Source organism: Culex quinquefasciatus, chromosome 1 (genome assembly GCF_015732765.1).
Source record: "Culex quinquefasciatus strain JHB chromosome 1, VPISU_Cqui_1.0_pri_paternal, whole genome shotgun sequence".
In the NCBI taxonomy this organism is placed as follows: Eukaryota; Metazoa; Arthropoda; class Insecta; order Diptera; family Culicidae; genus Culex; species Culex quinquefasciatus.
Window position 1 is genome coordinate 31242341 of NC_051861.1, and position 18378 is coordinate 31260718.

General features: G+C 38.5%; 1 protein-coding gene across 4 annotated transcripts in view; it reads right to left on the bottom strand.

Moving 5' to 3' along the window:
• LOC6044798 (sterile alpha motif domain-containing protein 5) overlaps positions 1–18378 on the bottom strand; it is a 403066-nt gene that overhangs the window by 63247 nt on the left and 321441 nt on the right. For all 4 annotated transcript variants that reach the window (XM_038249684.1, XM_038249679.1, XM_038249675.1 and 1 more), the window contains 4 exons: positions 18187–18233; positions 16651–16811; positions 10026–10109; positions 8802–8858 (listed from right to left, as the gene is read on the bottom strand). In XM_038249684.1, the coding sequence (XP_038105612.1) occupies positions 8802–8858; positions 10026–10109; positions 16651–16811; positions 18187–18233 (349 nt within the window). The remainder of the gene's footprint in view (positions 1–8801; positions 8859–10025; positions 10110–16650; positions 16812–18186; positions 18234–18378) is intronic.

The following is an 18378-nucleotide window of genomic DNA, read 5'->3' on the forward strand; positions in this document are numbered from 1 at the left end:
AGTATCAAAATTCATGGTATTTGAAACTGATAATGAAAATGGCCATTTTAACCGGATTGGCCACACCCGGAGTGGCCAGTGCCCTCGGGAAGGTTCTACCGGGGGGACATTAATCGAACCATACGACTTAAGGCAATATGGGAATCCACATTCATGGCTTTTGAAACTGGTAATGAAAATGGCCATTTTGACTGGATTGGCCACACCCGGAGTGGCCAAACCATGAATTTTGATACCCAAATTGCCCTAAGTCGTATGGTTCGATTAATGTCCCCCCGGTAGAACCTTCCCAAGGGCACTGGCCACTCCGGGTGTGGCCAATCCGGTCAAAATGGCCATTTTCATTACCAGTCTAAAAAACCATGAATTTTGATACCCATATTGCCCTAAGTCGTATGGTTCGATCAATATCCCCCCGGTAGAACCTTCCCGAGGGCACTGGCCACTCCGGGTGTGGTCAATCCTGCCAAAATGGCCATTTTTATCAGCAGTATCAAAAACCATGAATTTTGATACGCATATTGCCCCAAGACGTATGGTTCCGTAAATGTTCTCCCGGTAGAACCTTCCCTCAGGGCAATGGCCACTCCGGGTGTGGTCAGTCCTGCCAAAATGGCCATTTTCATTACCAGTATCAAAAAGCATGAATTTTGATACCCATATTGCCCAAATTTGTATGGTTCCGTAAATGTCCTCCCGGTAGAACCTTCCCTCAGGGCAATGGCCACTCCGGGTGTGGCCAATCCTGCCAAAATGGCCATTTTCATTACCAGTATCAAAAACCATGAATTTTGATACCCATATTGCCCAAATCTGTATGGTTCCGTAAATGTCCTCCCGGTAGAACCTTCCCTCAGGGCAATGGCCACTCCGGGTGTGGCCAATCCTGCCAAAATGGCCATTTTCATTACCAGTATCAAAAACCATGAATTTTGATACCCATATTGCCCAAATTTGTATGGTTCCGTAAATGTCCTCCCGGTAGAACCTTCCCTCAGGGCAATGGCCACTCCGGGTGTGGCCAATCCTGCCAAAATGGCCATTTTCATTACCAGTATCAAAAACCATGAATTTTGATACCCATATTGCCCAAATTTGTATGGTTCCGTAAATGTCCTCCCGGTAGAACCTTCCCTCAGGGCACTGGCCACACCGGGTGTGGCCGATATCCTACCAAATTGTTCCCAATAATTTCGGTATTCCGGTGACCGTACTGGCTACCGTCAATAACTTCTTGGACCTCCTCTCAAGTTCGTGCACCACCTGCGTGTGTGTGTGTGAGCAATAAAATTCCCAACGTAAGGTCCGTCTTTGATGAAAGTCTGATGGACACTAAATCCTCCAGAGGCTAACTTTTAGCTTAAATAGTTTTCACGGCATCTACGCAACAGAAACAGAATGTCACGCCGAGGGCTTGCGACGGTAACGCTACATTTTCGAAAAATTTTGCATTGACACCGCAGATAGAGCTTTAAGACAAAGTCCTTTGTCAAAATCACCAATTTTTTTTACCGTGCATCAATTTTTCTAGTGTAGTCCGTATCCATACCTTCAACTTTGCCCAAGACACCAAATCGATCAAAAAATTCCTTCAAAAGATACAGATTTTTAAATTTTCATACATCATTTTTGTATGGACAGCTGCCAAATTTGTATAGAAAAATATATGGACAAACTAATGATGCAAAATGCCTTCTTTGGGCATACCGAAGGCACCAAAAAAGTTTCAGCCGGATTAAAAAATACAAAAATTAAAATTGAAGAAAAAAGACCGATTTCGTAGAGAACTGTTCATGAATAAAGTTTTATCAAAAAAAATTAGAAGCCGTAGAAATTAACTCAATTGCAATAAAATCAAGTTTTTCTTCTCGAAAAAAAGCTTTAATATGTTTATAACATTCAATCACAATCACACTAACATTTCAAAAGGGTATAATATTCAATGTTTGACCTTTTTGAAATGTTAGTCTTGATTTAAAAAAAAATATTTGAGTTTCTGTAAAAAAAGAGTTAATTAAAAACTCGGCATTTTTTCCGTGTGCCAATTTTTTTCCTGAATAGTCTTCAACAACACCAATAACTTTGCCGAAGACTCTAAATCGATCAGAAAAGGCCTTCTCTTGATACAGATTACTCACATGTTCATTTTGTATAACCGGACCGCTAAACTGTATGGATTAATGCAGGGAAATACTAAAAATCAAAATGGTTTCTTGTGGACAAAATTTCATTGAAATAAAAAATACTAAATTAAAAATCCCGAATAAACTGGCTAAATTTTAGAAAAACCTAAACCTTACAATACTTGCCATGTTAGACAATTAAATCATCTCAGTCAGAATTTCCAAACCAGATTCCCCGAAACACACGACAGCTTGAAGAGATGTAACTACCGACAGCCACCCAATGGAAGCCGCTAGAGGAAGCATCAAGAGGAAACGACTAAAGTTCAACCTGTTTGCAAATTTACGTCAGGAAGGATCATAATCCAGTCAGGTGGAGTTTGTCAAGAGAGAGAGGGAGTTGGGGTGACTTAAATCAACTTATCTGCAAGGGGATTTCACGAGTGCCGATATAAATCGATACAGTTAGATACCTGCTGCTGCTGCTGCTGCTGCTACTTCTGGAGCTTCTGCTTGCACTGATTGATCCTCTTAGGCCGCTTGGAAACTTGTGTCTTGTGTCTTCTGTCTGACGGGTCCAAGCCGGGGCCACTTTTGAGCACGATGCCATCGGATTTTAATCCCGTCGTCCTGCGTTGACATCGTCCCTGGGAGCAGAAGCTTTCATGTTGTGTCCCGTCAGGCGGCGCTGTGTGCTTCTTCCCTTTTCTAATACCATTATCCTGTGCATGGTGTGTCGCTCTTTGCATACCTTCAGGATGAGTGACTTTCGAATAGTGAGCTCGCATGACTCGCTCAAAGTGGTCAAAATGGAACCACTTGGCCGAAACTTCCGTCACAGGATGATTTCCGCAGTCACTGATTGGGTTAAATTGCTAACCATAGGGACGACGTAAGATTAAAAGTTTCATATCAAAAGCTGCTTCTTGGCTTTGTCTCTCTCTCTCTCTCTGGAAAAGGGATGCCCCATCGGAAGCCGGAAACTCCCGAGTCAGTAGCTTTTGCTTTGGTTGCAAGAAAAAAAGCAGAGAGAGAGTGCGCATCTTCCGGCAGGATCTCAAGTCACGTTCCCGGGGAAAAGCTTTCAGATTTTCCCGCTTCTTCTCCACCCCCGGGAAGTCTTTTGTTCTTCCGGGGCGCTTTTAACGATCTACTTTTAGTCACTCTCAAGCACATGTATTTACGTACACTTTCTGGTTGCATTTTCGTTTGCTTTTTTTTAACTCGATGGATCCTCAACTTTTTACGCTGTCACGATCCGTCGGGTTGGTTCTACGCTTTTGTTTAAAAATTGGGACTTTTCAAGTTGTGAAACTATTTTTTTTTTTTCAATTTTGTGCGTGCCGTTCCGCAGGTTTTGATTGCATTTTTTGAGGTTAGGTTAAGGGGATTTCAGGCAGGTTTACTGTTAACTTTTTGTGTTGTTCTTGGTCGATGAAGGGTGCAGTTTTACAGCTGCTCGCTGCGAATCCAGTACGGCGAGTTCGATGCGGAGTTGCAATAGTTGCGTTGCTGTTTGATACGAGCAGGTGAAGTTGGCGGAAATGGCGAGATTGAAAATTGGTAGAACGCTTAATTTTTTTGGGAGTTGTTTTTTTACAGTGTTTGCATTATTTTGGGGAAACAACGGGGTAATTCCACTATACATGTCTCGGAAATGCTCACGATGGATGTTTTGGGAGCAAATAAACAAACAAAAAATGCGATGAATTCCAATTCATCATGTTGTGGAAAAAGTTCGGTTTGATTTATTTGATAAGACTTTATTTATAAATAATAGAAATTGGAAAACCCAGATAGTTAGGAGTCAATCAAAATGGTTCTATTTATATAATAATTATCGAACATAAAAATACTTTTAACTTTAGCGAGAGGGGTCTGGAATTTTCACAAAAAATGTCTAGGTGGTTTATGGACGGCCCCTTACTAACAAGTATTCCGCAAACATCTTCATTTCAGTTTAGTTCATTCTGCAACAAAAATGTTTATTCAAAAATTCATACACAATATCTGTAAACAATTTTTTCTTCATAATCCATGTTACAATAATTTTTTTTGTCGCGCCTTTCAAATTAAGTTTTATGTGACAGAAATTTTCTGACACGATGGTTTTCAAAATATGTGAAAATGATAGTTTGCATTTGTTGCTTGTTGTATCGAAGAAAAATTCATCAATTTGTATTAAATATGAATTAATATTAAAAAAAAATTACCCGCATATCCTTAAAAGCTAAAATAAATTTATCCAGCTGGTCTTCAACTAGTGTCCAAGGGATAGAATATTATTAAACATCTAAAAAAAAACAATATCAAACAAGGGTCCCGATTTTCAGTTCAATGATCAGAAGCCACTCACTCATCGCCGAACGAATCTTTGCCGACTGGAGCCCGCAACCAGTCGCGAGTGAACACGACACTCACAGGCTGCCAGCGACTTGCTCAATCGCTTCTCCCTGCGACACAAATACTTCGTGAGTTTCTTTGCCCAGTCCGTCCGTCGACCCGAGTCACGCACGAGCGAGGCGCTCTTTTGCCCTGCGCTACCACAGTTTGCCGTAAAGTTGTGTTTGGCAGGGTGGAAGTTGCTTCTAAATATGTCTTTGATGTTGTGTTATCAACAAAATTGCAAAACATTTTTGATAACATTGATTTTCAGCAGTTTGATAAATGAGCAAAACGAAGCCGATTGCAAACTCGGCGACTAAGCGAAATAGCGCCGTTTGCTGTACTACCCGAATGGAGTGAGAGCGAGAGCAAAGAGAAAGTATTCAGGAGCGAACGGTGTGGAAGTGACAAACGGTAGGAGCAGTTTTCTTCACGTTAAATTTGTGGTCGCGTGTGAGTGAGTCTTTTTGGAGCAATCTACGAAACCTTCGGATAATCGAACTTCGAATATTCGATTCGTCGGATAATCGAGGCCTTGGATAATGAAGTCTGTACACTGTATACAGTCCAGAATCGATTATCCGAAGGCTTTGGGCAAAAAAAATCACTAAAGTGATTTAGAATATTCAAATCCAAGATGGCGGCCAAAATTTGCCTAAAATTAGGTCGCAGAACTCAAATGTTATTAAAAGTAAAAAAAAGAAAAAAAATCATCATACGATTGTCCAAACTCCTCATTGGATAGTTGAACATCAGACAATCAATCCTTCGGATAATCGAGACTTCGGATAGTCGAGTCTTGACTGTATTTAATGAATTAAATTTAAAATGATTCAAGGACAGCCCAGCCTCGATTATCGAAGCGAAGCCTAGTTTATCTGAAGTTCAACTATCCAATGGTTTGTATAAAACTTCGTATAATCGAATCATGAATCATTTTTTTTACATAAAATGCGAGTTCTGCGACAAAATTTTAGGCTAATTTGAACAGTTGATTTCCCATTGAATAGCTATTTTTTTTTTAATTTGACCACAGCTATTAAGGCCGCTGTCTTGGATTTAAAAATTTAAAAACGCTTAAACGTAGTTTAAGGGTTATACTTGAGCTTGACAATAACAAACAAGATTCTTTGCCATGCTAAAAAGTCTAACTAACAGGATGTCGTAGCCAAATAAAATTACAATTACAATCACAAGGATATTTTTTTTTTTAATTTGATTATCGGAAGTGTTTTTTTCAGACCTTCGGATGATCGAGTCTGGACTGTACTACCAAAAATAGACTATCTGAATTTTGTATTTTTTTAATTCATCTGAAACTTTTTTGGTGCCTTCGGTATGCCCAAAGAAGCAATTTTGCATCATTAGTTTGTCCATATAATTTTCATACAAATTTGGCAGCTGTCGATACAAAAATTATGTATGAAGATTCAAAAATCAGTAGCTTTTGAAGGAATTTTTCGATCAATTTGGTGTCTTCGGCAAAGTTGTAGGTATGGATAAGGACTACACTGAAAAAATGATACACGGTAAAAAAAAATTGGTGATTTTTTATTTAACTTTTTATCACTTGATTTGCAAAAAAACACTATTTTTATTTTTTTTATTTTTTGATATGTTTTAGAGGACATAAAATGCCAACTTTTCAGAAATTTCCAGGTTGTGCAAAAAATCTTTCAGCTAGTTATGAATTTTTGAATAAATACTGTTTTTTTCTATTCAAAAAACCGAAATATTAATCGCAAACATTTTTCAGCTTCATTTTTCGATGTAAAATCAAATTTGCAATCAAAAAGTACTTTAGTGAAATTTTGATAAAGGGCACCGTTTGCCAGTTAAAGCCATTTTAAGTTAACTTTTGAAAATGGAATCAGTTTTTCATGTTTTTTTATTCATGCACATGATTGCACAACAGTGAAAAAAAAATTTTTTTTTTTGAAATGCTGAGAAAATTTTCTATATTTTGATTTTTTGAGCTTTGTTGATACGACCCTTAGTTGATGAAATATTGCCATACAAAGGTTTAAAAACAAGAAAATTGATGTTTTCTAAGTCTCACCAAAACAATCCACCATTTTCTAATGTCGATATCTCAGCAACTAATGGTCCGATTTACAATGTTGAAATATGAAACATTCGTGAAATTTTCCGATCATTTAAAAAAATATTTTCATTTTTTTAAACCAAGACTAACATTTTAAAATTGCCTAATATTGAATGTTTGGCCCTTTTGAAATGTTTTTGTGATTTAAAAATTTTGAAAATATTTTTTTCAAAATGATCGAAAAATTTCACGAATGTTTCATTTTTTAACGGTGAAAATCGGACCATTAGTTGCTGAGATATCGACATTAGAAAATGGTGTGTTGTTTGAGTGGGACTTAAAAAAAACAATTTTCTTGTTTTTAATCATTTGCATGGCAATACCTCAGCAACTAAGGGTCGTATCAACAAAGTTCAAAAAAGCAAAATATAGAGAATTTTCTCATATTTTCAAAAATATTTTTTTCGAAGGTGGGCACACATGTGCACTAATTTAAAAAATGAATAACTGCGACTATTTTCAAAAAAAATCACCTAAATATGGATTTTACTTGAAAACGGTGCACTTTATCAAAATTTCACTTGAGTACTTTTTGATGGCAAATTTGATTTTGCATCGAAAAATGAAGTTGAAAAATTTTTGCGATCAATATTCCCATTTTTTGAAAATATCAGTATTGAATCAAAAATTCATAATTCGGTCAAAGATTTTTTGCCCATCCTGGAAATTTCTGAAATGTTGGCATTTTATGTTATCCTAAAATAAAAAAAAATCAAAAATAGTGTTTTTTTGCAAATCATGTTTTAGTGAAAAAAAATTGAATTAAAAATAAAAAAATTTTAAACCCGTGTATCATTATTTTCAGTGTAGTCTTTATCCATACCTACAACATTGCCGAAGACGCCAAATTGATCAAAAAATCCTTCAAAAGATACAATTTTTTGAATTTTTATACATTATTTTTGTATGGACAGCTGCCAAATTTGTATGGAAAATTATATGGACAAACTTATGATGCCAAATGGCTTCTTTGGGCATACCGAAGGCATAAAAAAAGTTACAGCCAGATTAAAAAATTAAAAAAAAAAATCGAATCACCGAAATCTGAGAGAATTACTTATTTTCATTGCACAGGTCATTTTCGACTATCCGAAGCATAGGTTATCTGAAATTTCTAGAAATCAAAGTATGATTATCCGGAGTTTTCTCAGAAACTTGGATAATCGAGTCATGGATTAAAATCTTGTACTCTGGATCTTTTCTCTCAGATTCTGTAATATTATTTTATTCTAATTGTTGATTGCCAAACTCCTTTTCTCAAAAGCTATCTTGAATCCATGTATGTTTAATCTCTTTAGAAAATGTGTGGGTCATGTTTGAGCTCAACAAAAAAGATTTCTTTTTTGTTCGTGATTCCATTATCTAAGATTTAGTAACCCAAAATAAAATTTAAGTCTAGCCTGTTTGGTAAATAACATCAAACAAACGTTCGTGCTTAAGATACTCTTTAAATAGATTTCAAAAACTGTATTGAAATACATTTTCTATTAATTCACAGCACGAGATAACAACGCTAAAAAAAAACAAAAGATTTAAACAAGATTTACAGGTTTCAGTTGAGCATACTTTATAAATTGTTATGTGTAAAATCACGATGTTTGATTTTAATTATACATTCACATCAAACCCATTCCCATCAGTGTCATGCCTGGTAATTAGTTGCAGAGCTGTCGCGTTCTTTTCAACCGGAAAACGCTTGCGCAACAACGCAAACCTAACTGTTTTTTCCTTTTTATTTAAATAGCAAGTAAACTGTAGCTTTTTAATTCTTCTCCAATTCCGGTAGGCAAAAACCGACCAACCGGCCAGGGTGTCTACAACAAGCAAACACCGGAAGTCCGTCTGGCACGCTGCCACAATATTTGTACCGTAAAGTTGGGCAAAATTTAGCCCAACTTCAGGCGATTAACTCTTACAGCAAACACTAGTGAATTGCGGGTAGTATACATTTGGGCGATTTCTTTTACTTTAGCGGTAACGTGATGGAATGATTTCTTCACACGGTGGACGCGCAAGGGGTTGTTAAAGGGAGGCGGAAAAACTTTCAAGAAATTGGAAGGGGAAAACCGAAAGAGAAAAAAAAGCCATCAGGGACAAAATAACAAACGGTCACATACACACAAACACGGAAATACGTACACACAGACAAGAAAGAAAAAAACAACAACAACGGCAACAAGCCCACTTACCTCTTCGTGCTCGCGTTGAAACTTTTCCTTTTTCCTAAGTGCTTCTTGAATTTTCAGCTGCCAAGTGGACGGGAACAGAGCAAAAAAAAAGTCGTACAAAATTATCAGTTTACGTGTGAAAGATGAATGTTGAAATTTTTTCGAGCCTTCACCACAGAAAAAAAGCGAACTCTATGAATGGAAAAGTGCTTTTCCCTTTTGCCGGAAAAGTGGCAATAAACTGGCAGACCACAAAAACAACAGTCAACTTTCCACCGGAAACTCGGCAACGAGAGGGAGGGCACGCTGGCCAATGGGGCCGGGGGTAAATAATTAAAACTAAAACACTGAAACAATTTGGGCACTCTCTGGAAAGAGAGGGGGGAGGACTAACGAAGCAGTGATGGAAATATGTCATTTTTTTTAATTTTCGAGTGTGGAGATGTTGCATAACAGTTGCAAATTTGTTTCAAAATATTATGTTTTTGAAAATTATTTTGTCAAAAGAGGTGGTTATGATTGCAAACAAAAATGTGTTAAAAGAACATGGGAAATTAACTATAACTTCCAACTATTTGTTATGCAACTTAAGTGAAACAAGACAAAACATCTTAAATTTGATGAAAATTCAAATGAGCTTTGATTTACAAAGCAGTTCAATAAAAAAGCATTCATACTGGAGTTTGAAATTAAAAAAAAGAAAACTATAAGGGATGTTGCAAAATTGTTGCACAGATGTTGCAAAGCTGTAAGTATCATACAAGTAAGTAAGATCATAAAAGTATACAAATTGACAATAAATCTTATCATTTCATATTATTTATACATTTTTTCATTGATGTAAACAAGCACAATTGTTGATTACCTTTGAAATTTGAAAAGTTTGGCAAAGTTGCAAATATGTTGCAAATAAGTTGCAAAACCACAAATCTACTTAAAACATCAAATAGTTTTGTAATTTATTGCGAAAGGTGAATTGTTTTCTCCAAAATTGTATAATTAAAGATTGTTTTAAATGTTCTTCATGTTATGAAGTCTTCATGTCATGAAGTCATAAAAAGAACTAAGTAACTATTTTCCAGATTTCCCATCACTGCATGCTCCCTCGTGCCATCGTCCCTTCCTGGTTGAAAAGAAAAAAATAAAAGAACCAAGATATTTATGCACATAGCAAATGTAGTTGGCGCTCGCCGGCCGGCCCCAAGTGTCCGGAAGTTCCGACCGGGGTCTGGTCGCCGAACCTACCCGCTGGATGGTTTCCTCGAAGCTGGGCTGTGGTCCACCAGCGCCGCCGTTCATTTGAAAATGTCTCAGTCTTTCGTTCTGCGGCTGAAATGGGACACGGAAGTGGGAAAAATAAAATATGAGAAAAGCGAGCAAGAAGAAGAAGCCGACGACTATCGTTAGAGCATTAAGTCATTGCAGAAACTTCAATAATAGTGCAGTTGGAAACGTTGGACCGCTGCCACTCGTGAACTCGTGGCGAGAAATTTGCATTCTAAATTAAAATAAGCACTAATGATGGTTGGTGCTTTTGGATGGACCGCAGGAGGGAAAGCAAAATGGAACATCTGCAATCAGACACCTCATTATGATAAGATTTTTACACAAGTGGTAAGGTTTTATGCTGTAAGTTGTCTCAAACTGTTTCAGTTGTCTCAAACTGCCTCCGTTATCTCAAAGTGCTTGTATTGTCTCAAACTGCTTAAATTGTCTCAAATTGGTCCAGTTGTCTCAAACTGTTTCAGTTGCCTCAAACTGCTTAATTTGTCTCAAACTGCTTCTGCTGTCTCAAACTGCTTCTGTTGTCTTAAACTGTTTTAGTTGTCTCAAATTGCATCCGTTATCTCAAAGTGCTTGTATTGTCGCAAACTGCTTAAATTGTCTCAAATTGGTCAGTTATCTCAAACTGCTTTAGTTTTCTCAAACTGTTTCAGTTGTCTTACACTGCTTGTGATGTCTTAAATTGGTCCAGTTGTCTTACACTGCTTGTGATGTCTTAAATTGCTCCACTTGTCTCAAACTGCTTTAGTTTTCTCTAACTGTTTCAAACTGCTTCTGATGTCTCAAACTGCCTCTGTTATCTCAAAGAGCTTGTATTGTCTCAACCTGCTTAAATTGTCTCAAATTGGTCCAGTTGTCTCAAACTATTTCAGTTGTCTCAAATTGCTTCATTTGTCTCAAACTGCTTCTGCTGTCTCAAACTGCTTCTGTTGTCTCAAACTGTTTCAGTTGTCTCAAACTGCCTCCGTTATCTCAAAGTGCTTGTATTGTCTCAAACTGCTTAAATTGTCTCAAATTGGTCCAGTTGTCTCAAACTGCTTTAGTTTTCTCAAACTGCTTCAGTTGTCTCAAACTGCCTCCGTTATCTCAACGTGCTTGCATTGTCTCAAACTGCTTAAATTGTCTCAAATTGGTCCAGTTGTCTCAAACTGTTTCAGTTGTCTCAAACTGCTTTAGTTTTCTCAAACTGCTTCAGTTGCAAATTACTCAAGTTGTCTCAAAATGCTTCAGTTGTCTCAATTCGATTTGATGTCCCAGGTTGTCTTGGACGGTTGGTTTCGAACCAGGCAGTTGATGCGGAGCCAGACGCAGTCGAACTGGCCCGACAGGGTGCCGTGGAGTAGGCAGAGTAGAACGAGTTGTTGAAGAGGGGGCATGGTGAACTGTGTTGGGTTGTGGAAGTTGCGATTTTTTTAAAGGTTAGTCGCCAACTAACATACCCAATTTACTGCCTAATTGAGTGGTACCTGGCGATTTGCTTCAAGAGAGCAGTAGATTTGATCTGGCTGATAAATTGAGACATAACCGCATGATTTAAAGCCAGCAAATGTAACTGAACATCTCCGAGTGCCAAATGAATCCCCCCAGACAGATAAATGGCTGCACTATTACTCATGAGCCTGGCGCAGACACATACATCGCCAAAGAAAAGACACCCACGCGCCCAGACACATTAAATTTTCCAAGGCATGCTTGAAAATATCGATTTTTTCCTCGAGTCCTGCAGCGCCTACTCTTCTTCAAAGAACCGTACGACGGAACCTCCCAGACAGCATTGAAGGGCACCAGCGCGGCATAAAGAGACACACATGCCTGTTCGTCACGATTTTATCTCCTCTGCAAGTGTGTGTGTGTGTGGGGGGGGGGGGGGGATCACACACAAGCAAGAAAGCAAGAGAGCTACTTAAAGCAAAGTTGCTTACCTTTGCTGGAAGTAACACTCGCACACCGCCCTGTGAGTGTGTGCCGATGTGGTGTGCCACGGTTGCATAAATTAGGGCTTTTAGCCCGATGATCTCAATAGATGGCGCGCGCGTGTTTGTCCCGAGGGGGGTTCAAGTCTTTTAGGCTAATGAGAAGACTACCTGAAAGTGGTTACCGCCAGGGGGAAGACTTTCGAGTTTTGGGAAGTTGTCGAAAATTTGTTGCTTTATTTTTACATCAAACATGAACTTTCTGGGTTCAACCCATCGTCAAGTCCACTGGCCCCTTGGCCCGCACCGACAGGAACGTCTGAACCGCGAACAGCGTCTCATTTTGGGCCGTGTAGAACTTCATGTCCATCCGGTACTCTCCGGCGGGCAGAAACGGCGGGAACTGCGCCTCGTTGATCACGTACGTCACGTTCAGCAGTCCCTAAAAATGCCCACAGTAGGTCGCTGGTTCAGTGTAGTCGAGTTCAAAGGGGAGCTCACCTGCAGCGGACACCCCGGTAGATTGGGGATGGAAGTCCGCAAGCTGCCCACCCACAGCCGGTTGACCTTCGACACATTTCCCGAATTGTCAAACACTTCACAGTAGTTGAACCACTCGTCCATCAGGAACGGTTGATACGTCCGGAAGCGGTAGTACACCTTGTACCGGACGAAGACTGGCTCTTGGGGGGTGAGGAACCTCCCGGCGAAGTACGTCTCCGACGGTTGGTTTCGCATCAGCCGGTTCGAGCAGGTCAGCAGCTCGAAGTACTTGTACGGCTGGTCCACGCACAGGTTCCGCTCGATGCGGAGCGTGTAGTTCCGGATGGCGTCCGGCGAGAAGACCGGTCTGGTGTATTCGAACTGACCAGCGAGGGTACGCTGGAGCAGGTACAGTAGAAAGACTGATTTTTGTAAAAACATTGTGAGCTACGTTAAGTGCAGATCACTACTGACGTTCAACAGAGTGGTCATTTTATTGCCAACCAACCGATTAGTACGCCCAATTAGCTGCCTCATTCCCAGAACATTGGTCATCACGTGCAATTGCTGCAACGCTTCGTTTCTGCAACCCTAACCTTAACCCGCATCTTCAGTTCTTTCTGTACGTGTCAATCAAACAAATTGCGCGCCGCTTCCCGATCCGTGACATTCAACCCACCACATTTGTCGACTCTCCGCTCCGCTCTGCAGCCTCCCGAGTCCTTTCACTTTCATTAGTCCTTGTCCCCGTGGAGAAGCCGACAATTAACCAACCCTCCCCGACTTAGCAATTGCAACGCAAAACACTTGTCCCCGTCTCGACGCCGCGGCAAGAAACGCATCAATGAAGAAGATACCCCTTTGGCACACATGACCGGGCCCTAGACAGGCAGACATCCTTGACGCGATGCGCTTGAGACAAGCTTGTTTGCTCCGGCAAGACTGAGACAGTCAATTTTGAGCCAGCTTTCTAGATGTTTAGAGTTTGAGGTCAAGTTGCACACAACATTGCATGCAACACTCTACAAACATTACATAACTCCAGGCGTAATCTTCACACTGAAACTGCCGTCCCCAGTACTGAGAGGGTTCACTGGTACTGTTTCCTTGTACCAGCAGCTGCCACTGGCTTCCGCTCATGCCCTGTCTAGTCTGGTGCACATCAGTCTTCAAATACCTGCTGCTTCACTCTTCCCCCGCACTGTTTGTTGTGTCATCCTGCGGGGGATGCTAATGCGACATGATACGTGCTGAAGTCGTCGCGTCCGGGAATCCGTACTCTTGACTCGGCTGCATTTGCGTTTTTTCTTCTTTTTTTTCTATAAAAGAAGGGGGTGGTTGCATCTCTGGTGGGAAAGTTGATGACTTCCCTGAATGCAGTTTTTTTTTTCACTTTTACTTGCAGCGCCTTTGAACAGGGAGCGCGTGGCCTTGGTTGAAAGGGGCGTTGCGTTTGCAATTCTTTGAGGAATTGCTGTATCGATTTCTGAGAAAGTTGAGACAATTTGCCAATTGTTTCATTAAAATATCATAACTTACACGATTTAAGATCACTAAATTGGTTCACTGAACAGCTTGAGAAAACTGAAGCTGATTAATTTAATACAACTAAAGCAGCTTGAGAAAACAGATGCAGTTTTAGACAACTAAAGTAGTTTGAGACAAGTTTATCAATTTGAGATATAGGAACAGTTTGAGATAGCTGAATCGAATTGAGACATCAGAAACAGTTTGAGACAACTGGATTATTTTGAGACATCGGACACATTTTTAGACAACTAAAGCAGTTTGAGAGAAATGGACCAATTTGAGACATTAAAAGCAGTTTGAGACGACAAATTATTTCGATGTGATTTTTAGCATTTTAGATTTTTAGATTTTTAGATTTTTAGATTTTTAGATTTTTAGATTTTTAGATTTTTAGACTTTTAGATTTTTAGATTTTTAGATTTTTAGATTTTTAGATTTTTAGATTTTTAGATTTTTAGATTTTTAGATTTTTAGATTTTTAGATTTTTAGATTTTTAGATTTTTAGATTTTTAGATTTTTAGATTTTTAGATTTTTAGATTTTTAGATTTTTAGATTTTTAGATTTTTAGATTTTTAGATTTTTAGATTTTTAGATTTTTAGATTTTTAGATTTTTAGATTTTTAGATTTTTAGATTTTTAGATTTTTAGATTTATAGATTTTTAGATTTTTAGATTTTTAGATTTTTAGATTTTTAGATTTTTAGATTTTTAGATTTTTAGATTTTTAGATTTTTAGATTTTTAGATTTTTAGATTTTTAGATTTTTAGATTTTTAGATTTTTAGATTTTTGATTTTTAGATTTTTAGATTTTTAGATTTTTAGATTTTTAGATTTTTAGATTTTTAGATTTTTAGATTTTTAGATTTTTAGATTTTTAGATTTTTAGATATTTAGATTTTTAGATTTTCAGATTTTTAGATTTTTAGATTTTTAGATTTTTAGATGTTTAGTTTTTTAGATTTTTAGATTTTTAGATTTTTAGATTTTTAGATTTTTAGATTTTTAGATTTTTAAAAATTTTAGATTTTTAGATCTTTAGATTTTTAGATTTTTAGATTTTTAGATTTTTAGATTTTTAGATTTTTAGATTTTTAGATTTTTAGATTTTTAGATTTTTAGATTTTTAGATTTTTAGAGTTTTAGATTTTTAGATTTTTAGATTTTCAGATTTTTAGATTTTTAGATTTTTAGATTTTTAGATTTTTAGATTTTTAGATTTTTAGAGTTTTAGATTTTAAGATTTTTAGATTTTTAGATTTTAAGATTTTTAGATTTTTAGATTCTAGAGTTTTAGATTTTTAGATTTTTTTAAGATAAACTTCAATATATACAGAATCAGACTGTAATTCACACATCAGTAAGTTTTACAAAACTCAAATGACGCAGATCGAATTACAGACTCACCAACATTAACCACTTGGTTAATCACCAAATTGGGCATGACCCGTTGTCGAACTATAAATTGGTTCACCACATCCACTTCCCAACCCAGTTCACCATGTCCACCCTCCAGTCATTCTTTCTACTCTGCCTCGTCCACCGCACCCTATCGGGTGGCCAGTTCGACTACGTTCGGCCCATCTTCTCGCCGGACACCGTCCGCAATTACACGCTGCGCATCGAGCGGAACCTGTGCGTGGACCAGCCGTACAAGTACTTCGAGCTGTTGACCTGCACGAACCGGCTGATCCGCAATCAACCGTCGCAGACGCACATCGTCGGCCGGTTCCACACCCTCCAAGACGTCGTGTTCTGCCGGTACAAGGTGTACTACCGTTTCCAGACGTACCAGCCGTTTCTGATCGACGAGTGGTTCAACTACTGCGACGCGTACGACAACTTGGACGGGGTGTCCAGCATTGGGCTGCTCGCGGTCGGTGGGCTGAAGACGACGATTCCCGATTTGCCCGGGTGTCCGTTCGGCGGAATGATCAACGTGACGCACACGATCAACGAGACGCAGTTTCCACCGTTTATGCCCGCTGGGCAGTACCGGATGGACATGAAGTTCTACAACGGCCAGAATGAGACACTGTTTGCTGTGCAGACGTACCTGACGGTGCGGGCCAAGGGGGCAGTGGAACTGAAGATGGGATGAGTATCTTCAAGGGAAGTGTGTTTTGGAGAGAAGAATAAACCTTGAAAGTCGAGATTTGTGTATGTTGCAATGCTGAGATCATTCCTGGAGTTGTTGATCTTCCGCCGTGATAAGCAAGAGGTCGATGGATTTTGGTGTGTTGAGATGTCCTCGGTCGCCCAAAGGACTCTCGGAGTTGAGTTTTGTGGATCTATCGGCGAATTTCGACCCTGGATCATACCACTGAAGCTATGAGGGGATTAGTAGACTACTATGCTAACATGTTTTGACGATCTGAATCTTTTAAGTATACTTATTCGAGTCAAGATCTATAGATCTATTACCGTAACAAGCAAGAGGTCAGTGGATTTTTACTCCAGATCGTACCAAAATAGCTTCAGACACATGGTAGACTAGTTTGCTGATATTTTTTAGTGTCCTTGGTCATCCAAGGACTCCCTGGAATTAAGATAAGTGGAGTTACCGCCATAACAGTAGCAAAGGAGCCATCCTCATTCACCAACTGCACAGATGATTCTTTCTCAAAATAACTCAATTAGCGCGACTACTTAGTACTTACCCTGGCCTGCGTCGCGGTTCCGGGGCCGCCGCCAACACCGCCGCTCGCGTTGGCACCGGAGCCGCCGTTGTTTTGATTCGATCTATCACGTCGATTAACAGTCTTTAATCCTCTCAGGAGTCGCGCCAGCGTGGTGCGCTTTTTGCTCGTCTCGCGGCCATCTGCAAGTGGGGAAGATTCGGAAAAAAGGGGCCGTTAAAAATTGTTAAATTATCTCACAAATTAAAATATGAAAAGGACTACACGCTAAAAAACTATTCTGAAACGTCAAATTAGCCCTTTTCAAATGTTGGTCTAGCATTTTGCGATTTGTCACGCAGGTCACATCGCAAGCGACGCAACGCCGAACACCTTTGAGTGACTGTTTAAAATTAAGCGCTGGATTAGCATATATGAGAGATCTTCTTAACCTTCGATTGCCCATTTTCTTAGTAACGAATGTCTAAATATAAAAAACATTTTAGAAAATTAAAACATAAACTTTCAAAAAAACATAAAAATGACAACAAATGTAAACTCAAATGGTCACTTGAGGGTTAACACATGGCAGCTTATTCCGTATCAAGATGGCGCGCGACGCACGTTCAAGCTCAATTAATATCTCGTTTATGAGCCACTTCTTTGACAGTTCTTTGATCATTTGTCGCGGGCCAGCAACAGAGCAAACAAATCCCCGCACAAATGAGCAAAGCCGAGCGCGCGTGGCCAGACCAATTAAATATTCAGCCAGAGCCGCCGAATGGCTCTATTTGGGTGGCCATCGGAGTGACACTAATGATGACTTTTTTAGGACGGGGTGAGATATTAAGGATTAACGGAGAACATGATGAGCTTATTAGTGACAAAAAAAGATAACTGAAAATTAGCAACATAACAATATATTTTTTATCTTTTGACTAGAACAGCCAAACAAATCATGAAGTATTCTTTACAAAATATGAACGAAAATAAAAAAAAAAACATAGAAACAAAGAAACAAAGAAATAAAGAAACAAAGAAACAAAGAAACAAAGAAACAAAGAAACAAAGAAACAAAGAAACAAAGAAACAAAGAAACAAAGAAACAAAGAAACAAAGAAACAAAGAAACAAAGAAACAAAGAAACAAAGAAACAAAGAAACAAAGAAACAAAGAAACAAAGAAACAAAGAAACAAAGAAACAAAGAAACAAAGAAACAAAGAAACAAAGAAACAAAGAAACAAAGAAACAAAGAAACAAAGAAACAAAGAAACAAAGAAACAAAGAAACAAAGAAACAAAGAAACAAAGAAACAAAGAAACAAAGAAACAAAGAAACAAAGAAACAAAGAAACAAAGAAACAAAGAAACAAAGAAACAAAGAAACAAAGAAACAAAGAAACAAAGAAACAAAGAAACAAAGAAACAAAGAAACAAAGAAACAAAGAAACAAAGAAACAAAGAAACAAAGCAGTTTAGTTTCAAGTTTTAAGTTTTAGCAGCATTTAAATGTACTCAAAGGTGTTCAGATGTTTTGACAACCTTAAACCTAAGAATAAATTATCATTCTTGACTTACCTGTAGGTGGAAATTCGTAGAAATACGCCGAACGTGGACTGAGACAGCTGGAACGAAATTCAAGCAGAAATAAAATAAATAAAACAGTCATCGTTGAAGGCGTGCAGACATTTGTTTAACCAATCCATTAAGAGACACCCCCGAAAATTAAAACAACTCTCAGAAAGAAATTCCCCCCCAAAACGAACCCGA